The sequence below is a fragment of the Ptychodera flava genome, chromosome 10 (genome assembly GCF_041260155.1).
Source record: "Ptychodera flava strain L36383 chromosome 10, AS_Pfla_20210202, whole genome shotgun sequence".
NCBI classification, from domain to species: domain Eukaryota; kingdom Metazoa; phylum Hemichordata; class Enteropneusta; family Ptychoderidae; genus Ptychodera; species Ptychodera flava.
The window spans coordinates 34,372,213-34,398,436 of record NC_091937.1 but is presented as its reverse complement, the minus strand read 5'-3'; the positions used below and the strand labels follow the sequence as shown (position 1 = coordinate 34,398,436).

General features: G+C 36.5%; 1 protein-coding gene across 1 annotated transcript in view; it reads left to right on the top strand.

The window, feature by feature from the left end:
• The window catches only part of LOC139142600 (nucleolar pre-ribosomal-associated protein 1-like), a 52,922-nt gene that overhangs the window by 893 nt on the left and 25,805 nt on the right, over positions 1–26,224 (top strand). Inside the window, exons 3-26 of the mRNA XM_070712593.1 lie at positions 1,349–1,636; positions 2,042–2,141; positions 2,731–2,813; positions 3,424–3,549; positions 4,096–4,232; positions 5,331–5,526; positions 6,396–6,533; positions 7,066–7,239; positions 10,376–10,577; positions 10,808–11,055; positions 11,624–11,722; positions 12,143–12,395; positions 12,844–13,011; positions 13,752–13,954; positions 14,278–14,514; positions 14,914–15,750; positions 16,380–16,545; positions 17,297–17,516; positions 19,887–20,076; positions 20,722–20,995; positions 21,637–21,811; positions 23,108–23,358; positions 23,461–23,621; positions 24,257–24,475. Coding sequence (XP_070568694.1) covers positions 1,349–1,636; positions 2,042–2,141; positions 2,731–2,813; positions 3,424–3,549; positions 4,096–4,232; positions 5,331–5,526; positions 6,396–6,533; positions 7,066–7,239; positions 10,376–10,577; positions 10,808–11,055; positions 11,624–11,722; positions 12,143–12,395; positions 12,844–13,011; positions 13,752–13,954; positions 14,278–14,514; positions 14,914–15,750; positions 16,380–16,545; positions 17,297–17,516; positions 19,887–20,076; positions 20,722–20,995; positions 21,637–21,811; positions 23,108–23,358; positions 23,461–23,621; positions 24,257–24,475 — 5,145 coding nt within the window. The remainder of the gene's footprint in view (positions 1–1,348; positions 1,637–2,041; positions 2,142–2,730; positions 2,814–3,423; positions 3,550–4,095; positions 4,233–5,330; positions 5,527–6,395; positions 6,534–7,065; positions 7,240–10,375; positions 10,578–10,807; positions 11,056–11,623; positions 11,723–12,142; positions 12,396–12,843; positions 13,012–13,751; positions 13,955–14,277; positions 14,515–14,913; positions 15,751–16,379; positions 16,546–17,296; positions 17,517–19,886; positions 20,077–20,721; positions 20,996–21,636; positions 21,812–23,107; positions 23,359–23,460; positions 23,622–24,256; positions 24,476–26,224) is intronic.

Below are 26,224 nucleotides of genomic sequence, written 5' to 3'. Positions count from 1 at the left end.
TATAAAAGTAGTCAACATTCTCTGTGGAATTAAAAAAACTAGACATTTGGGCACAAAGGCATTGCAGAGTTACAGCCTGTTAAAACTTCTGAAAAACTGACCAAATAAGAAGAAGTTGGGGAGTCCTTAGTGTATTAACTATGGTAGAGGTCCCCTAGCTTTTAATAAAATGTTTGAAAAGGGAAAGTCATTATTTGCTGTTTTTCAGGAAAGTTTGACAAGGCAGTGCTGGCATTCAGAGTGAGTGACTGCTATTGTAAATGCATTTTTAGATTCTTTGAGTGTCAAAGAGGTGTTGAAAGTGAGATTAACCAAAAAAACTGCTCTATGACTTCAAAAGAGGAGTGCAAATATGGCTTGTTTTCAACATTTTTGACAGAATAACAGTTTTCCTACATAATTGTATACCAATTTAATCCAACCTTTGAAATGAGATATGGACATGGAATTTTTACAGCCTATTAACAAGGTTACAGATAAGATTTGTACGGCACAATTTTCCTGTATTTGAAGTACTTTTGAAAAATCACATTTTGAAATTTGAAAGAATTTTTAATATTTTTTGATATATAAACCCATGTAAAATCATAAAAACAAATTTTATTTACAAATCCTGCCGTACAAATCTTACAATAAATAGTGTCAACATATTTATAACTAATTTGGTAATGTTAATACTATCCAATTATTATTAAATTCAAATATGTAAAAAAAATATGAAAAATTAAATTTTAATATTTACTGGTGTCATATTTCAAAATCATGGCTGCAAATATACAATTTTTATATTCTTTGGAGAAAATATTAACTAAGGGAGTTATCCTGAAAATTTGAACTAAATATCTTGATTCTAACACTTGAAATTTGACATTAACTCTGAGAAAAGAATTGGTGCAAAAATAGCCTTTCCAACCACCTTTAAACTGAAAATCAGATTCTGAAAATTGATTCAGATCCTTTTGATAATGTGCAAAGTACTGCAAATAGTTTGACATCAATCATACAACGTATGGTATCTCACGGGTGTGAAATTTATTATGGTGATGACTTGTAAAGTTTACCCAGGTTAATGTTAACATGAAGGTAAAAAGAGTCCTTTCCAGAAGATAATAAGAATTTAAAAGTTGCAGATGGAAGAAGTCATTGGGCACCTTCTCATCAAATACTCTTCCACCATAGACAGTAGAAGGCTTCCCCCATCTACTATCTATGCTTCAACTTTCTTCACATTCTCACATATGCTCTCTTATAGCATGTTATTGTAATTTTTCATCCCATTCTATAAAGAAGAGACATAAGAGAACCTACTGAAAACCTTTACATTTATCAAAACTTTCTTGTTATGTAGATAAGGATTATATTCGAGGCGCTGGAGTGCATACTAGTCACTATAGCAAGTGATTTGAGACATCACAAAGCAGTGTCAGTCCACATCGTGCAAAGAATACTCCAGAATCATCAGAAACAACTGTACGGTGCCTTGAATACACGATGCACCAACAGGTACATCAAGTCGTGTCTGCGATTGCTAACTGCCATGGTAACACAGGATGTTTCAATGGCCAGGGAGGTCCAGAACATGTTCAACTTTCAGCTTGAGGGCCTCATTTGGATCATGAACAAAAGAGACAGCACGGTATGTAACAATTACTGATTTACCCACAATGCAATGTGATTACTGGATATCCATGTCCAGTATATACCTATGATGCATCACTCAGTTGCTAGTCCTCTGATTGGTGTAATCATCTATGTCAACAAGTGACCAGGAGCTAGGAATGAAGTTTCAGTGTCTATCATTATGTCAAAATTCCATACTAGTAGTTTGTAATGTAAGCCACCATTCTCAGAACATTTTGGTTCTTTTTGTAAAACTTTGCCAAGTTTTGTCATCATGTAAGTTCCAATGTATTTTAAAATAAATATCAAGTACTATTCCTTGCAGGTTCTCAAAATCCATGTAACAAAAATTTTGAAATCCAGACTTCTTTTGTGAATATTATTGATCTGTAAGTTGCATTCCATGTTTTTTGACACACAGGGGAAAGAAGAAGATGTCAGAATATGCTTTATTCGCTTTGCAATGTCATTCTTGATCACTGGTGATGACCAAGTTATTCAGAAACTGATTGAGGTCAAAGGTGAGAATATTGATTGACAGTTGTAACCTATGACCTCAAGTCTCTCAAACTGTGCCTAGAAAGAGTAAACGTCGTTGCAGTGTGCCAGGCTCTCTATTGTTGAAGGTTCTTTCACAAACTCCAGAGAGTGGACTGTGATACTCTTTTTATTCAAATTTCAGGCTCCTTATGCTCCTGGAAAGTCTAAGAATTTCAAAGCCTTCTGGAAAGTCCTGGAAAAATCCATGAGAATGAAATTGAGTCCTGGGAATTCTGAAAAATTGATAATCCACCAACAATTTCAAAACTGACAAGATGATCAGTCAAGATATTGTAAAAATGATATGGAAAACTATGTATAAAAATTTTATATTGTAAAAAGAGTACCTGAAAAATGGTATTTTGGACCACAAAAAGTCCTGGAAAATTGCTGAAAAAGTTTTTTATGTGGCTTTATAGAGTGAATGGACCCTGCAAGTTAAAGATGATCAGCAACTAGTGTGTAATGTTATGTCAGAAGAAATGGGAAGTTGATCTGAACACACTTCAAAGTGTTGGGTAGAAGAAATTGTGCTTTTCCTTAAGATGTGCAATTCATGTTTATTAACAGGTTTCTTGAATGGAATCTTCCGAGACATCAGCAAGGACCGGGCATCTAGCATCCATTTACTTCTCACAACCCTCAAGGAAAAGGTAACTACTGGTAATGGCCTACATGAAAGAAAACAAATTTATTTTCTAGTCTGAAAAAGTCACTTCACAAAAACAACTTACTGTGAAGAACCTGATAACGTATTTCTAGTTAATTTGAAGCTAAAAATAAAAATTGTTTGAGACACAGAATGTGGAGAAGACAATCACTAAAAACACATTTTTCACAGAACATCATTTATCAGATAATCTCAGATAATCTCTCTGTATATATATTTTGAAGCCATCAGTAATTTGGTATTTGTGTTTAATCATTATGAATTTTCTGACAGTGTGCAGCATCTCAGAAAAATTTAGCTTATTGATTGGGTGAATATCATCAACATTGTTGAATGATTTCAAAACAGCCAATTAGCTGCTTAGAAACCTTATTTTTAGAGTCGTTAAAGAGACAGGTCATTATCAGCATTATCTAAAATTCAAATTTGACCAACCTGATAACAGTTTCACTTTAAAACTAAGGACTGACAGCATATAACTACTCATTATCAACAAGAACTAATGCAAGAATCCAAGATAGAGGACTGCCTCATTTTCTCAATTTAAAATTGTATTTATTTTATTAACTTTCCTTTCCCTGTCTGTGTTTCAGATTGTTTGTAATACTGCAATCAGCAAAACATCCAAAATGAGACTCTTCAGTGAAAACACACTGCACAGCTTAGCAGCCCTGTACAAATGGAAGGGTATCTGTGACATAAAATTGGATCAAGATGAGGTGAGCCTCATTGTTTTAATGGTTGAGAGAGTTGTTGAGGTGTCTGTGGTAGGTGATTCAAGCAGCAATGCTTCAACTGGGGTAAACAGAATCTGATGTGCGTTGTGATTTCAAGCCTGCCAATACTGTTTGAAAATCAACTTCCCCACATACTTGTAGGTCAGCAAAGTAAATTACTAATACTGTGAAGGTGCCATATCCTGTGCAATATTTTTGAAAAACAAATTCATTAAATAAGTATAAGTCCTCTGACCAATATCCATATAAATCTAGCAGTCCTACAGTCAAGTATGGTAGTTGTGTGCATGCATTCTGTATCGTACAATTGCAGCAGTATTTACCGGTCAGTTAAAGTGGTGAAATGGCAATTGTGTTTCAACTGAGCAACAATTTATTGTTCCTTAACCTTTGACCGCTGGATTTGCTCACCCATCCATGCCAGATAAAGGTCATCTGACCCCAAAAAGAGTTAATCAAACCAAAACATTAGGTGGAATGCTTTCAGATAACACAGACAAAATTATTTTTGTGTGTACGTTCACACAGGAAATGGATGAAGAACAGCGGCAGTCAGCCGGGCAGAACATCATCCGTCAATTGGTGCACGACTTTCTTCTTACTCTTACCTGTTCATTCAAACATGGCATCAATTTCTATGACAGAAGTATTGGAACATCTGGCAGGTACGTCTTCCCAGCACTCAGTGTTGATATCTTGCATTATGTAAATATGCAAACATTTGCAGCATCACCAGCAATAACCATTTTAAGATATACAGTGTCTCAGTTCTATTAACCCTTTGAGCGCCAAACTCAATTTTAGTCCCATTTACAAATATACCTCGGTCAGTTTTTTTCAGATTTTTGCCAAAATTTTGATAAAAATCTGTAGCAAATAAAACGTTATTTCCATTTGGTTCAAAATTATCAAAACATTACAAAAATCTTTGTAAAAATTGGTAAAATACACACTAAAATTTTGGTTGGAAAAATTACAACACTCAAAGGGTCAATTATGATAGTTGGTTATACATCTTCTTCAGATATGTCCTTCAGATGTGGTCACCGTTTGATTATTAAATTGGTATATTTCACAAACCATCCAGTGAGAATAAATGATCCCTGCCAGTAGGAAAAATGGACTGGTAGAAAGTGGTTGTAATCAAGTTGGCATGCTCATGTCAGGATGGCCATTACAACTCAATTGTTAAACACCAAGACATACCCAAGACACTTACTTTAGACATTATTGCAATTCTCCATTCAGTTGGCTTGAACGTTTTCAAATAAACTTATACCGGTAATTGCTGACATTCTAGTCAAAATTGGGACAATTGCATCAGTGATTTTACAGTGTTGACTTTGGCTGTAAATGTTACCCAACCAAATGTTCTGGCAAATTTTTCAACTTTAGAATGTATGCATGTTTCCAAGGTGAGTTTTACTAATTGACGATGGATATTTGGTTAAGATCGTACATGTCCATTAATATTAATAAGATGCAGGGGTCACACAGGCCTACTTCTGGGGTCATGTCTGCTCAAATAAAATCCCAATAATTCCCTTTTAACAGGGCAGTTTGATGTTGAAAACCCACAAAATAAGCAAATGCTCAACCTGAAATGTACCTCTTGAGTCATTTTACAACATCTTCCAATGTTCTACTACTTGTCCACTTCTTTCTGGTGACATGGCATCCTCAAACTATTGTTTTTTAGTGTGTCAATATCCGTCAATATTTCACATCACAGACTCTCATCCATGTCTCTGTTTCATCTACAGGGTCCATAACAATATCCTTCTGAAGTTCTTACTGAGTCTCAAGTCCGCCACAGAAGATTCCTTGGTTGAAGAACTCCTCATCCGTATACTGACAGCTTGTCCGGATCTGCTACACAAGTACCTTACCGGTTGTGACTACATGTTTAGCCCAAGGCTGTCAGACAAGTGGCTAGCCAACATGGAGTTACTTATGAAAGTAAGAACTTTGCTGCAGCATTGTTTTGTTAAATTTGGTAAATCTGACTTGAAAATGCAGCCATGACAAAAAACTATGTACCGGTAGATAGAGATACACAGTGAGGGAGTGAAGTCTTGTAACAAAAACATAAAAACACAGACAACAGACACATTTTGTGTACATAATGTTTGTTTTAGTTTAGTATGTAAACAGTATAGCATTCTCATACCAGATACTCTGGAATATTCACATCCTTTTTAGAATTGTTTATATCTCAGCATTAAAGTCAACATTAGTTGAAGTATTTATGAGTCAGAAAATTTGTGTAGTACTTATTTTCAGACTGAAATGTCTGTATACAAGAAATAAGAGAGGAAATACCTTGAAAATGCACTCAGTTCCTAAGATATATCATTCTGCAGAAAAGTTTACCATTTTGAAAAAATTCACATACTCACAAAATTAAAGGAGATACAATTGCTTTCTCCAAAACTTAAAAAATGTACTATCTACCACCCTATCTGATGAACAGATTATTCACAGCAAGAAATACATTTTATAACTTTTTAAGCCTAAAGCTGACTTTAATAAACAGTCATGACAGTGAATTCATAGATGGTGATGCACAGTGGTGGGGAAAAGTTTGTATCAGACTAGCAACAAAAAATAAAAATAGAGGCAGAAAACACTCTCTGTGCACTCTGACTCGCTGTATTTATGAATAATTTAGTTCATAAACAGTATAACCATACCCAAGCTGCATTCAGTTGTTTCCTATATCACTGCATGAAAGTTAACATTGTTGTCATCAACTGAATGTTGTCAGAAAAGTTTGGGGCGCAAAATGTTCAATTAAAATTACTCTTGACCCGACATGTATGTTTCAGATTTACGAAAACCAGCCTGAAGTTCCGCCGTCTTTTCAAGTGCCAGACATGGTGACCATTCCTAAACTTGTCACCATGACGCTAGTAACAACCGTCCCAGTCGTCGCCACAAGGACGTCACTTTGTCAGGGCATCAAGGTAACCGTAAATGGTCAGATATTTCATGAATTTTTGATGAACTTTCCAGGAAACATCCTGGCAAGATTATTCATTGCCTTCTTTTTGTGAAATGAATTCAAAATTTTATTCTGAAACCACCACAAATATCACACAAGAAACAGTGATAGTTTGGCAAATATTTTAGCAGCAACTGCTTGCCATGTCTACAGACCTTTCTGTCGTCATAATGAAAATTTCTTCAGGTGTCGTCAAAATGTCAGTGGCTCGGACAGCCCTTGGCCACTCTGCAACATAGTTTAATCATAAAGCTGTAGTCACACCAAAGTCTTCATTGTAGGTACAAATGAACTCCGGGTACAAAGTGTACAAATTAACATATGCAAGGGGTTATTTGAATTTTAACAAGTTTCCTCCATATTGATAAATTTTGTATGCAGTAAATCAGATTTTTGTCCAAATCAAATTTACACTTTAGAGATATTAGTAAAGAATCACTTCTGAATAAATGCATGTTCAATAATATTATGTAATATTCTTTTATCCTTCTCAGAATGCCAGTAGACTGGTGCAGTTCAAAACACTCAGCCTGATTTCACTGATATTGAAGAAAGTTGGCAAAGCCGTGAAGGCAATAGAAAGTTCAGAGTCTGTTAAGATGAGGGTCATATACTCCGAGGATCAGGTCACTCAGTTTAAAGTGCTGTACAAGGAGGCTGTTTGTAAGGTAAGAAGTGTGTGTGTGCTCATCTCGCATAACAAACTTGCATGTTCAGGGATAGTGATCCATGATGTGTAGACGTGTACTGCTGATGAACAACTTTACAGTGTGCTCTCAAAGCTTAACCCTTTGCACCCTGACCTCCTGGTGACATATGACATCATACAGACATTTTTTTTTCTGAGCCGGGTTCAGAGGATTAAGTAGATGTACTACTGGCAAAAGAAAGTTCTCCATGCAAGAAAATTTTACAGCATGGTTGTTGTAGTGGCAGAGGGCTAATGTGAAGAAAATTCCAGAAATTGTAACCTTGATTCACAGAGTCTTAAATGTCATCAGTGGACAAGCTGTGATCAAAAGTTGAATGACATGTTTTATTGACTTTTTGAACCTTATTATGGTAAATTCCTCCATGAGGTTATACCAGTAGGTCACCAGGTGTCAGAGTTCAAAGGGATAGTGTGAAAAGGTGAAGTCAAAGTCAAAGTTCATCCATGTGATATATATATATATATATATATATATATATATATATATATATATATATATATATATATATATATATATATATATATATATATATATATATATATATATATATATATATATATATATATATACCATATAATGCTGAAATCATTTTTTTGTCATTTTGAAATGCTTGAGTTGTAGGACACATTAATGCAACATGAATGCTCTAGCAATATCCATATGAGAGTCATCACGTTTCTCATGACTGTCTCTTCAGGATTACAGCAAAGCAATCAGTAAATTCACTTTCAAATTCTAATAATACGCCTGATGTAATACTAGAGTATGAACTATATTTTTGAGTGAACTTAGTGCACTCATTGCAGGCACATTTCATCAGTATGATGTCAGAAGTATTGCCTTCATATGTAATGTATCAAGCTGTGTAATGTTTTAGTATAGATGAGTCCAGTCCAGCTTTGAAGGCTAGAAGTGGGAATTTTAATGGCGATTTGAAGAGGCAAAAGTTGCCAAGATTGAAAAGTATCAGGGATAGAAATACTTTTTTATTTCTTGTGGCAAAAGTTTGCCACTGGATTTAAAATCAGGTGGCAATTATGAAAAATCTGGTGGCAGTTTGTGATCGGTATAATACAACATTTTGTCATTGCCACGTACTCATTCTAATTTATAAATTCTTGAAAATATGGTGAGTACACGTCACAAAAATCAACCATACTGCAGGCCTCGAAAAAAAATATCAAACTTACCAACCGTGGGACACGTGAATTTCATTTTTACTTGCCCGACAGGAAAAATTACTTGCCCTAAATTTCTAATAACTGTACTAGTAATTTGAACAGAAAGCAAGAGTTTGGACATGTGAAGTGAATTCAAAGAGGGAAAAACAGATTCAAACATGAACTACATTCTTGTTAAAATGAAGGACTATTACCAAATCTGAAATGTCGCAGAAGAAATGTGAGAATACTTTAGTTTTTTTCTGTAGATTTGGCCATCTAGAAAACATCTTTGAATTTGGAATTTTTCCACAACCTAATCCAAATTAAAATCTTTGCATAAGAGTAATAAGATTGTGTGATTTACAATGTGCATAGCTGGCTGCTGCTCTTTATTATCAAGCTGAGATCACAAACAACTGCTCTGCTAGTGTTTATCTGCCAATGCATACGCACATGTACATCTGCAACCCTTTTTGTTTACATGTTTACTCACTGAGCACAGCCGTCTTTCAAAGTTTTATTTGATAAATGTATTCGTCAAGAGAGCAGATTAAAGTTTCGTTTTCGTTACTCTTCAGTGCAGATTTGTTTTCTGTAAGTGAGAGCCGATCCCTAACAACCAAGGTCACGTAATTTTAAACTGTCTGCATCTCACGCACTACGTAGCTGCAATATGTGGCCTCCTTGGTGACTGAGCCCGTTTCGACTACGATGTAAACTTGTACTTTTTCATCTGGGTGTTGATTTACGTTGACAGTAAGCATTGCCGAGATCCATGGCTTTGAATAAGTTTACATAAATTTACCAAGCACAGGGTGCAATTACACTATTGCGTGAAGCCGATCGACTGTCATACGACTCTTGCTGCACTTGCACAAAGAGAATGGCAACCACTGTCAAGAGCATACCACTTTACGGCACACATACAAAACAGTGAGTTCACTCCGTGTCGTTGGAGAGAACATGTCGCAAAACTGTATTTTTACGACTTTTTGTGTTTTACAACAGCAAGAATGATTATTTTGCGATGTCTGGCGGATTTTCAAGGGTTTTCAGAAAAAACTTTTGAGAGTTGAAGGACTTACAATGATTGTACTAGGCGTGTACAGACCTAATGAAATACATTTTCAAGCTTGAATTGTCCAGAGCTTAGTAATTAGTTAATTCAACCGCTAGTGCACTTGCCCATCGGACGGGAAGCATATTGATTTTACTTGCCCGAACGCAAAATTCACTAGCCACGGGCGTTGGGCGATAGGAATTTTTGAGCCCTGTACTGGCTAATGAATTGCAAGTATTTATTGTTATTTAATTCATGCAGGCTGCAGTTTGGCTTTGTTTTCAAAATGTCACAACATGCTTTTATCTTGTGTCGTATGACTGCATATGCAGCTATCACAGAGGGCAACAACATGTCCAGTGTACAAAAGCTGCTGTCATCGATATGGAGATTAGCCAATCACAAGTTTGGATTCACGCTGTGTTTTCATTCATGCCAAAATGTCGCAATTAGTTTGGGGTTTTTTTTGGCTAATGAGTTTTTCCGCCGTCAGACAACGCGTGTTCCTTCAGACTAGTGTTCCTTCATTCAAGCTGTAGGATCGATGACAAGATGACCCAAAATTTAGTGGCAGAAAAATACCACCAGAAAAAAATTTTGGTGGCAGATTGACAGTTTTTGGTGGCAAATGCCACCATTGCCACCGATTATTTCGATCACTGAGTATTTTTTTCCCTACAGAAGCAATTGCTTAGCATAATGATCTCAGAAGTGTTAATTCACACTAATTTGAAAAAAAAGGCAAAATTTCACTTTTGATGGACCAGAATCATACTGTCACTGCAGTGTTTGAGACAATACACCAATTCTCACCAGAACTTTTTTGTCTGTTCCCCATCATGGGGCTACCTTTCTCTACATAAACCAGATTTTACCAGAGATTAGCTTTATCCTCTTATGTTGGCACAAGTTGAGCAGGCCAAAGAAAACTGCCAACCAAGAAGCAAAGACCTCTGAGGATACAGATACTGTAGAGACAGAAGATGCTAGAGGGGTTGCCATGGAAACAGACGATTATAGATCAACTGAACAGGGACAAAGCAGCTCCAAACAAGAAGACAGCAAAGAGAGTAAGAAAAGCAAACCAACTTTTCCTGGTGAAAAAGTCTTTCCTCTGTTGATGAGACTTTGAACTTGTTTCACGTTGTGCCTAAATGCTGTGTATTATTTAGTTAGAATTGCACTCACAGTTCTTGTCTATGTCTCATTTGATGTCAATGAACTGTTAAGTTCTGAATCTCAAAAAGTCTAAACGCCCTTCATGCTTTGTTGTAATATAATGTCATATTTTGCATTGCAGGTCAATTCCCAAGTCCAAGCATTGCTTCATTCAAAGTACACTTCCTGCAAGTTCTGTGTTCATGTCAGGAGACACTCCCAGAAGCCTTCAGTCAGTGCAGCTATGACTTCAGTAGGCTGCTGCATGGCATTGTGGGTAGTGTGGAGGCGGCTGACCAATCAGAAGACAGGGACCATGCAGCTCTGCAGTATTTCCTGTTGAGGCTGCTTCTACACTCCTCAGCTGGCAAATTCCGATGGTTCAAAGAGGTGAGTCAAGATTATTCGGAAGCCATGGTTTCTTTTCCATGGTGGAAGCTCAGGGAACTGACTTTGAACTTCTTTTCAAAGACATCTTAGGAATAATAATGTACCATAGGCCCCTAGTTCGTACATTATACCATGTGAGCTTTGAATTGAAACATTGCATTTCTCTATAACATACTACTGCAGATAATTTTGAAAGTACGAATGAGAAATCACTTTGGTTTGACAAACCATTCTGAATTTTTCTTTCAGAACATCCAGCAAGTTGAAATTTCCTTTGTCAAATGATTTAACATCCTTTGCATATTGTGATTCTCTTAAGCAATGTTTCATGAACTTTACTAAAGCAACCCTGGCCAGTACTTTTCAATAACAAAGAATACTTACCATTTAGCCAAATCTCTGCCGATGATATTCCACACTTTTAGAAATTCTTTCAAAAAACGAGAGACATAGCTTGATGCATGTAAAGTGAAATGAACACGTACGTTCAGGTCAGTGTTTTTAGGTTTGAATATTTGCATGGAAATGGTAATTGATTTGTATGTTGTTGCTGTCTCTCTATCATAAGGTCAAAGGCCAAGGGTCAGGGATGTACAACTTACTTCAACTCTTGGTGAACTCAAAACACCTAGAACTGAAAAATACAACCAGGCAGCTGATACACAAGGTAATGATATCATTGTCTTGATATGTTACACACTGACCCCTAACAAATGCATATATTTGACTCCTTTTTCCATGCAGCCAGCTACCTGGCAGATCCTGTGGGCTGAGCCAGACATATGTTTGTTTTACATGTTTTACTCAATTAGCACAAGTTAACATACTATTACACAAGCATTACACATTGATGATAACAGTCAGTCCACATTCCTATGAGTAGACCTGAATGTTTATTCACACCAGAATTTATATGGGTTTTGAGAATCACATGGTATTGAAATGCTAATTATCACAACAGCTTCCTGAACTCAAAGGAAACATAAAGTCACGTCAGATATCACCAGCACATCATGGCTCGACAATTGTAATTGTTACATATAATCTTTTCACTCCAGTCATTTATAATTATTTTCTTTTCTCTTAGATTTTGCTTGAAACTGGCCTGTTTGAACATACTCAGCAGGAAATTTCAATATGGCTGTCAAACCTGGAGAGGGTGAACAAGGAAAACAGCACTGCCCTGATTGAATTGTTCGAGAAACTTCTTACAAAAGCGGTTCGTAATCCCTACCCCTTGGCTGACCAGATTATCGATATCGTCTATGAAGCTACCACCAAGCAGAGTGGTGAAATGGTTGACGATGATAATCAGAGTGTTGGACCTCGTGGATTAGAAGGTAGACAAAATTGCCATAACTTAGATATTTGAACTGCTTTCGTTCCTGTTTTTGATATGTTGATCCAACACACATTGTGGACAATCATGAGACGTATCACAGTGTGCCAAAAAAGGGACTGTGATTAAAGGTTTATATACTAGGTCGTAGATACTTTTAAATTGTTGATCATGTCTTCTGATCTATGAAGCCTTCCCCAAGCTGAAGCTTTCAGTCTAATAGACTTTAAATTTGAGTGGCATTTTTTCCGAGATAACAATTACAACTTAATATCTTGGTATTTGGAATATATTGCCACTACTGCCTAATATTTAAACAATTTATTGATAAATGACAGAATTTTGAAAAAAAGAAATACTCCCAAACAGGTGCGTAAATAGAACCAAATACCAAGTGATCTTAATAATTTTCTTGAATAGTAATTTTATACAATTATTTTGTTGGACAGCCATCTTGAATATGGATGTTGCCATGGAGACTCCAGGAAGCACTGGTGGAGCTAAATCGGAAGAATCTTTCAAATCCACTGCCTGGTCAACGGAGTCCTTTCCGTTCAGTACTTTGGTCGTAGCAACTCTGCAGGACTGGATCTCGGACAATCAGCTGTACAAGTCAGGTCAGTTTGGGTCACTCAACTGCGCGTAAAAATTTATAAGACCTTGCCATGTTGTGGATAATTTGAGTGCCTCTCTCAGTAGTTCTGTCAGGTTGCATTCTACCATTTCATGTTGAAGTTTAGCTTTTGCACGAACATAATGGTGGATGTAGAGAACTAGTGATTCCACTTTGAAAACACTTTCAGTACTCTGTATACTCGGCTCTTACAAAGTCTCTTCTGATTTCTCATTGTTGATGTGTGAGTTTACTCCACTGTATGATTGAGGGCGCCCTCCTACACTTGTACTCATTTCAGCCAAAGTCAATGGTTCGGCCTTTGACGTACCTCATTACATGGTCAGTAGTGAATATTACTGGACAAAAGTAGAATTCAGCCGACTCACTAGGATCTGGCAGACTTAACATTCAGAAAATGTATTTTCTCTGAAATTGAGGTAGAATGTACCATTACAGCTCAGATATTGCAGTGTTCTTCCAGCCAAGAGAAATGGACTTTGAGAACAATGGATTGGCATCCATGCTCAAGTTTCAGGCACTGCCATGTCGTTTTCATTTCATATTCATCAGATCAATTCCCTGAATCAAACTTCAAGTATGGAAAACAATGTCATGGTCAAGATGCTATGAAAATGTTCAATTTCAATGATGACTTTGATAGTAATTTTTTGTGGAGGCTTAGATGAAGGTCGTTCAGCATTTGAATTCCTGAATTGAAAATTATTCACTTTTTTCTTTCAGCAAGCACAGACAAATTTGTTCACAGAGTTTTAAGAGAGATATTGCACTGCCAGGCCAACCCTGCGCCACTGTGTTTGTTGGTTGGTCAAATCTTTACTCAGTCAAACAAAGAAGAGAGCTCCACAACACCAAAGCCATCAAAACAACAAAAGGAGTTTTTAAAATATTGCAAAATGTTTCTTCCTGAAGGAAAGAAACTCACGGTAAGATATTTTCATCATATGTTGGAGGTGATTTCATTCTTGCAATTTTAGATATTTTAAATCACAATGAAAAGCATTGATGCGAAAACAACACTCCATACATTTTGCCTGTGAAACATATTGAAAGTTTGGTAATCATTTGAAAGTTTATGTGCGGCTTTTTGCAAGTGTATATTGTAGAATATCTGTTTCCGTACACAGAAACTTGTCAACATAAACAGGGTTGTTAGCCTTGTACAGTGCTAAGTTTGCACCATGTCCTTAATCACTAAACACTCATCTTCACTTGAAAATGAATTATATTTCCCTATGTTCAAAACTAGGATTCTACAAAGAAGAAAAAGTCTGAAAAATCTCCACATAAGAATAAAGGTGTTGAATGTCAAACGTTTGCTGACCTCCTGTATGAAAGTTTCATCCCTGATCCGGCAGCCATTTTGGATGTCAACAATGAAGAACTTGCACAAAGTATTGTTGCCATGGAAACAGACGATATTCCTCATGCTGTAAAGCATGTCTTATTGTATGCCAAGTCTATGGTTGGACAGTCACTTACCAAGGTAAAGTTCCAACAATCAAGTATAACACAAGTGAATGTCCTTTGTTTTCTGTGGAGCTTTACAGTATTTCTTATTGAATGTATGTATCCATGCAAAACAGAAAATGCTATTTTTGGAGTGCCAATCACAATGAACTTTCAAGTTTTATTGTAGGCAGATTTCTTGACTGAGTCACACTTTCAATAATATCACAACATCATGTGCTCGTCGTTCTCTTGTTGACTCAGCCGTCTGTTTTCGAAATGTTTTCTCCAGTGCAGAATGTCAAAGCAATGAATCACCGTCTATAGACTTTGCATGTCTCTGTACTGTATATCCAAAGAGTACAGCTGTGGTTTAGCATTTGCAAACTTGTACAGTGTAGCAAATGCTGACAGTTTTTCTCACTTGCCCATGTAGGACACCAACATAAGACAGATATTTAAAGCCTACATGTCCATTCTGGATCAACTTTACCAACAAGCCGTGAAAAATGCTGAGCACAATCCACCTGCCGCAGATGAAGACATGGACTTTGTCGAAGGAGAGACCTGTAATCAAAGCGAAGACATTACTTTTTCTGTACCTGACATCAACAAGTTGTCCAAAACCTGTGTACAAAAGGATGTCCCTCAACATGTGGTGGAAATTATTCTGACACACCCCCTGTGTTTGGAATGGTTTCTGCCCATTGACACACTGGCACTGAAGGGTTCTGCAGAAACAAGATGGCTGACCCAGACTGTGGTGGAATTTGTTCAACACATTTTAGAGGATTCCCTCAGCTGCTCCCATATCAGCAGTGAACTGATCAAGCCATATAGGGAGAGGACTTTTGACTTCTTGAATGTTAAACTTTCAAAACTTGCAAAGAAACAGAGCGAAACGCCATCAAAGACTGCGAAAAGGGAAATCATAATTGAGTCAAGTTTTAAGCTACTGTCTTTGTTGCGTAAGTTCGCATCAGAAAGTAGTGTAAGAGAACTTCTGAACAAATTTCTCCAGCTACCTCAAACCATGATTATTAGTGTTTCAGATGAGGAACCAAAACTAACCCAGGTTGGGGAGGCCCTCATAACCTTACTGAATTCACACACTCCAGACCAGCAGACTTTTGTGCGACTTGTCAACGTCATGCAGGCATCCCAGTTCTCAACACTAGATGGCGCTGTGCTGGACATCATAAAAGAAGACCCTCAGCTAGTGTTGTACACAAGTCCAGAAACACTCCAGTACTGTCTAGAAAAACCAACAGAGGTAATGTTCAACCATGTGCTATTAGAGTTGGAGTGAATCATGAAGTAAAATATGATAAGAAGTTTGAATTATTAATTGAAGCAGATTTTGCAACTTCTAAATAACATGCTAGTTCTTTTTAATGTTTGAAAAAACAACAGTAGTATTCACATAAAAGTGTGTTATTGAGTATGCAAATGTAATGATAGTAACTCATTATTGATTGAGAATATTCATGTATCACACACGCAATTATTTCCGAACAATAAAATCTGACTCCTAGACCTGACTTAGACCTGACTGAAGTTAGACTGCTATTCAAACATTTTAATGTTCCCACGGTGGCACCGTGTACTCAAAGGGCAAGATAATGATATTCATTTATGCAAAGTATATTCATGGTTTGCGTGTGTATGCAAATACAACATAAATGGCTCATTATCAGTAGAGCATATTAATAAACTGCAGGTTGATCATGGCAAAGTCGATAAACCTCTCCATCAATAATTATATCCAGGTATAAAAATTTATGGAACACAGTTACAAAGATTTAACAAACAAAATTCTGAAGAATCTTGACCTTGTTAAGATTGCATTCATGTCTGAAATGCTCATATTTTGTAGTAATTTCTTGTCTTCTCCTTCAACAGATCAGAATAAATCTTGCCAAGCTTCTGCTGACTCACAGCTTGGCACACCATCTCCAGTTCATACAATGGAGTCAGAATAAGTCATCTCTAAAACTTATCAACGCCAACAAGGAGATTTATCTGCCTGCTGTAGAAGTCTTCTTGAAGAAGGAAAAACATGGCCAAGGTACCTATACGTGTTGTTCTTTGACTTTCATACTCATCTTGTCTATTTTACTTTATTTTCTGGGCAACAAGTTTGCTGACTCTAAGATTTTTACTTTAGAAGAGGACCTTCTACCCTTGAATGACATTTTAGGAGTGTAACAACAAGGCTTACTTTTGGGTGAGACAATTGTTAACCAAATACTAAAACTGTTAGCCAGTTTGAGTAACCATCAGTCATCAAAATTAGGGACATTCATCATAGTTCAATTAACCCTTTGAGCGCCAAACTCTAGATTTGTCGCCTTTATAAATTTACCTCAGTCAAATTTTGTAAGATTTTTGCCAAAATTTTGACAAAAACCTGTAGCCAATGAAATGTGATGTCCATTTGGTCCAAAATAATAAAAAGACTACAGAAAAATTCATAAGAATTGTTAAAATGTTGCACTAAAATTTTGGTGGGAAAAATTACAGCACTCATAGGGTTAAATACAGAAATTGAGGGTATTGAGTATGTTGTTGAGAAACAGTTCAATGTACTGTACTCGTCCACTGTATTACATGTAACATGGACTTTAACTCCAAAAATATCAGTCAGTGTGATCTGATTGGTTGCTACAAAATTTTCTTGCCAGTCAATTTGAAATTGTTCCTGCATGCATCCAGAGAAAGCGAGAAGAGCAGCGCCCTCTAGCGACGGTTCTTCTTGTCCACATTGACATGTTACATCCGAAAATAAAAGAACAACATAGTACTTCATTCTATTTTAGGACCAGATGTCAGTTCTTCAGTGGTCAAGTTGCACAAAGTCTACCATGAGTGGTTGCGTTCATGGTTGCTGGAAAGTCACGAAGGAGATAACCTAGAAGAAGATGATGTGAAGTTCTCAACATGGTGCGAATTTCTGCATCTAAATGACGTCGGTATACTCACAGATATTTTGGCAGACCTGCACAAATCAATTGGAACTGAAAATAAAATCTGGACAAGGTAACTGTTTAAAGCAAGAATGCTTTTGTTTTATGGTTTTACTTCCTTGTTGAGAGCAAATGAAATACTTCCATAAAATCCATGGACTCAAGTAATATCTATTTGTGATAGGATTGAAACAACTGTCATAAAAACAAAGCCGATCAGTAAAGGAAAGCTCCATCAAGATAGAACGTACCTCTTGAACAGATATTCAGACTAAGTTTTTGTACAAACTTTTCTGCTCTGCTGGTTATTTTGACTCATTTTGAAGCTTGGAGAGCAACTGAAATTTTCACTGTCTGGTTCCTGTGTGAAAATCAATAGATGGTGACTTTCTATGTATTTCAAGAATCATTTGCCTGCCCCTGACCATCCTCAGTCAAGTACAGTTCCCATTGATGCAACTCCATACCTGCTTTCAAAACTGCACATATTTGAAGTGAATAGAGTTGATTGCAAATAAAAATATATATGTCGGATTGTCCGCATGTTCTGACAAAACGACAAAAGTATAACCTGCTAGTGTTACAATGAATACTAAAAACCGTAATAATTTATGGCTCAGACTAAAAGCTGCCACAATAGCCATGCATGCAACAATAAAATTTGTCTGAATTTCAGGAAGCAATATCTGATGTCACACATGTGCAGCTATATTTAGTAACAAACCTGAAATCGCGATCAGTGCGATTCTTCTGTGCGTCTTCCAATCAGTCCATTACCATTCTCTCTGTCATCAGCTTTCCAATTTTTAATGGCCGTATCCCTTTGATGACAGTAACTATACATTTGTTGTATGTTCAAAATTTTCAACATTCAGGGTTTCATTTCATATATATACTCATTAGATTAATTAAAGTCAGGAAGAAGAAATGAGTTGTGTTTTGTTAAGGTAGTACATATCTCAAAAGTGAAAGACTTAAACTTTCCTTAATACAATGTTCAACCATTTCCTTACCAAATCAAGAATTAAAATCAGGATTCATCACACAAAGTTTGGTACTAGAAAAACAAGATTGCCTGATATCTTCCGATATTTGAAATTCAAAATGGCGGCCATCCCTGCATTAACTCTATGGGGAAAATAAAATTTTAAATTTTTAAAAAAACTAAGCTTGTGAAATTTTTGTCCTTGAAGAGCTTCAAGATGAGCCCTTACAAGCGATAGATCAGAAAAGAATTGTAAACATTTGAGAGCCGTGATATCTGTCCCTGAGATGCATTCTACTTTGATGTTTGGAGAAAGAAATGTGTGGTGTTTCTTTAATCAGACAAAGTGGATTTCCAAAGCTAAACAGGCACAATGTTTTCAATTAACCTTATTAGTTTTGGATTTCAATTTTGTGTGAAAGTACATTTTATGATGAATAACATATTTTAAGAAGTCAGAGAAACAGTGTTTTACATTTTTATGTAAGCGTAACAAGAATATCAGACATTACTATTATTTGAAGAGAGGTACATAGTATTTTGGTTTCAGAGATTCTGTCTTCGTACAAATCCAAACATACACATGTACAAACACTGTCACTGATGAAGAGACCCTGTAATATTGGAGTGCAGAATCATGTCATATAGTGCATGCTTGTAGGATGATAAATATTCCCCATTTGTTATTAATCAACATCATGTTAAACATGATCAAACAGCACTTATCATGTTAGAAATGTGAAATGAATACATTTTTGTGCAAATTAAGCATTTGCTGTCCTTTTACATAAACATTCAGTTTAGCACACGCACACTTGCAGGCACATTGCTAGGGCTTACATCATGCCATGGACATCACTTCTGTAAAATTTCTTACCTAGAACCAACAGTAAACAAGCCTTATCATATACCTAGTGCCCATGTCACTCCATGCTGCTGTTTACCATAAAATATCAGCCATGATATTTTACAGTAAACATTGGGATATACGCGATAAACGTCGTATCAGTTTTGGAGTGTTCCCAAACTACATGTGCAATTTGATAGTAAACAGAGTAAACAAACAAGATGGCTGTGGCTCTCAGCCTACGATGTAATGTTGCTGACATAAAATTTCGAAGGGCTTTGAGGAGCAAGGATATTTCTGGTAGCTAAATACAGGAGTAGTATGTTGAATCATTTAATGGTATCCCATAGTTTTTCCATTACAAAGTTCTTGTAATTTTTGGTACCAGCTCTAGCAAACATGCTACCATTTGCATGGCACGGTCTACCACCGAATAGGTAGCAAGCACATGGTGTGACAGCAATATCACGCATGCTACACCTGTTGACATGCCAACTCTCAGTGTAAAAAAACTTTGTCTTGTGTCTGACACAGCACAAATGACACTCATGCTGATACGACACGGGGAAAATGTTTGGTAATGACCTCTAATTACTCTTCTGTGACTACAGATACCAGGTTCAAGCTGGCCTGAATATTATCAAGTCCATCAAATCTTCAGAAGATTTCGAGAAGTCACAAGACTTGAAGATGGCGTACATCACTGACTGTTTGCGGTGTCTTTGCATTCTGCACAAGCCAGAAAAACTGGACATTCAACTGGAAAGTCTGCTTCATGACATTTTAGTCAATCTTCTGTCAGTAAGTTCCATGTTCTCAAGTTTCATGAGCTTTGACCCCTGCACCACTATAGTTTGGCCTAAATCCATGGTTTTCTAAGGAAAAGATGGACCTCTACATTTGGAAGTGGTGTGATAGGTAAAAGTGGCGTAAATATAATAATGTTGCACCTTTTGTATATTTGTGTGGAACAACATAAAGTCACCCTTGTAATTGTATTATAGATGATCCCAATAATTTGGTTTCAGTGACATATTTAATGACACTTTACTTCTCAAGTTTGTTTTGTACTTTCTGTATGAGGCCATTTTATTCCTTTAACACGTTGGAGTACCTTTTCAAAATATCTTTGCAAACTTAAAATGGAAAATTTTGTCCACTTTTGTTAAACTTTTGATATTTTATTGTTATTTGCTATAATTTTGCATTACATGAGTTGACTAAAACCTTCATTCCACAGACAAGGCACTGCAAGTAAAGAGAATTCGTGTGTTGAATTCTGTAACTACAGTTGTACACACCTTTTAATTTCCAGCCATAATCCAATGACCTCAATTCCAGGGTGCACTCTTGTGCTAGTTGCGGTGTATGTTATCATATGCTAGCTAGAAGTCAATATGTAGAGCAATTTTAATAACAATAGCTCTCTGGTTTTCTCTCTCCAAGACTGTAGAATCCCTGACAACCGACAAAGATTTTGCTCCAGTCTGGAACAGATTTGTGAAAACTGGACTGAGGAGAAAATACGAGAGTAAAATGTACCTGCAAACACTCACCTCACTTGTATTGAAGGTTTATGATTCTAGTGGTTTGCCAAAACTGGAAGGTGTCATACACCTACCCACAATCTACCAGATGTTGGTCAGTCACTCATTGTTCTTGTCAGTGATGTTGACAACAGATTCTCAAGAGAATGAAGAGAAAAAGGCAGAGGTGAAAGGTCAGTTACTGTCTTTTATTGAAATCATGATCATCATCAGGATGATTTAGTGATAGCAATCATAAGTATTATTATTGTCATCATAAGTATTATTATTATCGTTTATTGTGAATTTTGGAGCCCGTATGACATTCACTCAGACATGGATAGCAGATATGAAAGAAGTTTTGAAAAAATTTCCCTTCTTTCACTAGATCTCTGAAAAATGTACTGACAGAGCAGCTCAGAACAAATTTATCGAGAGAGTCATTCTTAAAATAAACTCCTGGCAGACAGCTGGCAGAACATGGACTGTACAGAGATTTTCATGATCAAAAATCTTGAATTAGATAAACTTTGTGACAGAGATTTCCCATCCCGCAATTTTATGATGGTTTTAAATTTTGTAATATGTTGTCAGTTTTTAATGTATATTAATGTAACAGCTAAAGAGGAATCATGTCACAAAATTGCAAAGTTAAAATATTGGAGCCAAGTGAACAACATTGTTTGTCGGAATCGAAGCAAGATAGTGAAGAAATCAAAATATCCACACACAGACTCACCTTCATCTTTTTATAGTGTTGTTTATCAACATCTGAAATCAAAAAGTGCCCTGACAGCCACTACCAATGGTATATTTTTTTCCCCACCGCCTACAGAGACTTTGGTTGAGCTGATGATAACAATGGCAAAACTAAATCCAACGTGCTGCGATACCGCTCACTTTGCCGTACTTCTCGGCGCTTACGGAGCCACTCTGAGCAGGACGGACAAGTTACTGCTGTGCCTCATGAATATTTATGAGAACAATGAAGCTGACATGTGGGAGTACAGGTAAGGCATGAGTAGTTTTTTGGTCAAATTTAAACAGATAAAAAAAGCAAATTCTCACGTAGTGACCTAGATTATGTAGTAGACTTTTCCTGTTTCTAGTGAGATGATGAGACTTTGAAATTCATCAGAGTTGTTTGTCACCAGCTGTGTGAAAGTTGTTTTATCTACTTTTAGTTTCGTACCTATCATTTGAACCATGTACCTTACTTTCAATATTGGATATATGAACAGGCTAGTCTCTAATTAATTATGCATTCCAGTCAGCAGTTCTGTTTTACACAGATGAAGTGGCCATAATAACTGATTATCAGTACTGCTTTTGACAAAGAAAGTGTCCACTATTGCTTAATGCATGCAAAAGAAGTATCCACAGCATGTTCACCAATATAATGGAGAAAATTATAATATTCATGAAGTTAGCATCTTGAGTTCACTGGAATGGTAATTAAGTGATGCATGGAAAGTGCCAATAAAAACACCAAATTGTCACAAGTTGGCCTCAGTACACCTTGCTGATGTATCCAGTGTTCAAAATGAAGGCAGGGGTTTCACTAAATTTTGAAACGGGGGCCTATATTAAAGGTATACTGTTACCTGTTCCAATTTTGCCACAGTTACCATGGAAAGAGAAAATCTAACCAATCACAGATTTTAAGCGGGTGGCCACTTTTTAAAAATAGTGCCCTCACATGGGCATTTTGAAGACCGAGGAATGCCCCTTTGACCATATATGGGCATATTTAGATTACAGGTGACTGCATACCTTTAAAAGTACAGGGGTGGGGGGGGGGGGGGAAGCCATGATACGGACTGCCAAGCATGAGGTTGTTTGGTTGTGACAACCCTGCCATCCCCCTCCCCACCAATAAATGTTTATGCAATGAAACAAAGTGGTACAGTTTGATGATTTGACACCTTCACCTGTTCCAAGATCATCGGAGTGTCTTTTAGATAAAAATGGAGCATATTTATTTATGAGACCATAATTCCTCTTTCAACTGACATTTTAAATTTCATAAAGGGGTATCAAGTTTTATTGAAATACAAAAATTAAGTGTAGATGCTCTCCTCTTTGAAAATGTATAGTGCTAATGGGTTATCTTCGTTTAAAAATAAATTTGCTTTTAAAAAAAATTGTCTTCCTTGTGTACAAAACCACCTAAAATAATATTTTCAGAGTTCTTTATTATAGGTGCTGTGTCAGCTCAAAAATAAATTGCAATCCAGATGAAAAACACAAGATCCTTGCAACTCCTCAGTTCACACGTCAGTGATATTGGCTTTGTCTGTTTTCAGACCGTACATTTGGGGTCCGTCCGGCCTTGACCAGCACACAAAGAGGAAGAAATTCGGTAGGAGTTTATGGAATGAACCGTCTCTACGAGATGTGTTGAACTTGCTCGATAAAGATAAGATGCACCAGACGGTGATGAAGTTTCCGGTGAAGAGGCGGCTGGTGCCCAGTTACCATGACAACAAGAGTGATAATCTACCAATCTACGATCCATGTTTTCTTCTTCCATTGTTCAGTCATCTTTTAACACCTGGTAAGCTTTTTTATCAAAAACTTTCATTTTTTGGCACAATTCGTACCTCAAATTTGAGAAATTTCCTTGAAATTTTATAATTCTGTGTTTTTTTGTTCACAGAATCAGTTGTTGACTGCAGGAGGTTTGTGGAGTGGCATGGTTTGGGAGTTGCCATAGCAACACTCAGCAGCAATGATTCTTTGATGAGAGCTGCTGGCTTTTACATTATAAGAAGTTTTTACAGTCACCTTGAAGGTGCACGCTTTCAAGAAAAGAGGCAGGCAAGTGTCATTGAATCCACTTACATCACAGCTTTAGCTTGACATGTTTTTTCCTTCAGAGCTGCTATTGAAGTGTCAGGAATAGAAATCTTGTCAGTTAAGAGCCCAACTGAAGCAGCATAGACAAAACAAACATTGCATGACGCACTGAACTGAAAGAAAACATGAAACCAACGAACACTGCATGAAGTACCGAACAGAAATAAAACATGTTACAGAAGAAAAATTGTACGTTATATTCATGAGATAGTCGGGACAGACTGTCTGTAGGGAAGCTATGCATATCTAATGCCCATACAAAGTTAGGCAGTGAAAATTCATTCACTCTACAAGCTTTGAAATAAGTTCAGACAAGCAGCATAGTAGTATATATTGTAAACATCTAAGTGTTCGAATATCTGTCCCAGAGGCACACTCTACATAAATTACCCACAGACTACACATCTGATAACCCTTATCATCAATGACTTGGCTCAGTCACGGTAATTCCATTGGTAAGGCTTGATTTATGAACAGGAAAATAGGGTGCAATTTTTTAACCAGTGCTCAATATTCGGGTGCAGTTAGGAAGATATACTCCACAATGAGCGATCAATTATTTCTATTGTATTGTCGTGGTTTATATTTTGGTACAGATCCTTTATCTTTTGAACTGCTTGAAGAACTCTATAACTGAACCCAACACAAGACTTTCCAGCGTCATGGTTATTTTCATGGCTAAGGCAGCCCAGATTTTCTTTGATGCGGAAGATGCCATGTACTCCATGGTGCACAAGTTCCTCCTGATCAAGCCGGAATTCAACCTGCTCTTGGTGCCTCAGTTTCAGCGACTGCTTTTTAGTTCTGACATAGAGGTAAGCTTAAGGTAGTATGTGTCTCGAAAGTGACTTAAACTTTTATACAACCGGCCTTTTCTCAAGGAATATTTCATCCATTCTCTTTCAAAATCAAGAAGTTAACCAGATATGAACTGAATGTGCTCACGTGTTGATATCCGGTGAACAGACTAGAAAATTTTAGCATTTACTCAACAGAACAACGTGTGCTAATGTGACCCCTGAATGGAAGGAATGACGTGTTATATGAATGACTTGTACAGATTTTGAGTTTGACAAAATTACAAACTTAGTTATCATGCATTGAAATTGACTGCTGATGACACGACATGTATTGACATTTATCAGACGCTACTGGACGCATGAAATAATACAGTATGACACGAATTACTGCATACTTTTTGACTGTTATTAAGTTGTGTAAAACAATTGTACCTTTGACCTGTCTCAAACGACGACGAGCAAGATGTTACGCAACATTTGCAGACCTCAGATTAATCACTAACCAAAACACAAAAACAAATAAGACAGACATTGTATATTCTGACAGCAGTTCAATTGAGCACACGACGCAGAGTGGAAGACAGACTCCTGATAAGACTATACGTGTATACGGTCTACTGCCAGAGTAACTATCTCTGACGAGGATTTATTGTATAATGTTTTTCAATATTCCTGTCAATAAACCCAATTCATACCAATATAATCGACACCCGTGTGAGGTGTGTAATAAGAACAATCAGATATCTGTTATATCATTATATGTAGCAGGTTTCATCAACTTTCGCACAGTACTCTCAGAGTTAAATCACTAATTACAAAACTTTATTAAATATGTAAATGAGCTAATTATTAACTTGACACACCCAATGCTTCTCGGTACAATTAAATATTTATCAGATCAATATCTGTAGCAAGTTTCATCAAATGTAATGCTGTAATTTTGGAGTAATATCACTAATTGCAAAGTTCGTTAAATATGCAAATGAACCCTTAATTAACTCCACACAACTAAATGCTTTACACCACAATTGGATATCTGTCAGATTAGTATCTGCAGCAGATTTCATCAAATTTGGTGCAGTTATTTCGGAGTAATATGACTAATTACAAAACTTCATAAAATATGCAAATGAGCTATTTGTTAACTTTACACTGCCAAATGCTTGTCAGTACAATTAGATATTTATCAGATCAATATCTGTACCAGATTTCACTGACTTGGGTGCCGTAATTTTAGAGTTATATACCTAATTACAAAGTTCATTAAATATGCAAATGAACCCTTCATTAACTTGACACTACTAAGTGCTTTACACCACAGTTAGATATCAGTCAGATCAGTATCTGCAGCAGAATTCATCAAATTTGGTGCAGTTATATCAGAGTTATATGACTAATTATAAAACTTCATAAAATATGCAAATGAGCTATTTAATAATTTGACACTGCCCAATGCTTCTAAGTATAATTAGATATATATCAGATCAATATGTGTTGCACGTATCATCAAGTTTGGTGCAGGAATTTCAGAGTTATGTCACTAATAACAAAAGTTCATTAAATATGCAAATGAGCAGATAATTGACATGACACTCACAGTATCATCATTATGTTCTGAGATTGTCATCTGTGAAAAGTTTCATGAAATTTTGTGCAGTATTTCTTGATGTATGTCTATACTGTCATTACCGTCTCCATAGGGAAACTATTGTACGGAAAAAAATGATATTGCATAACTTCATTAATATGCAAGCCACACTAACC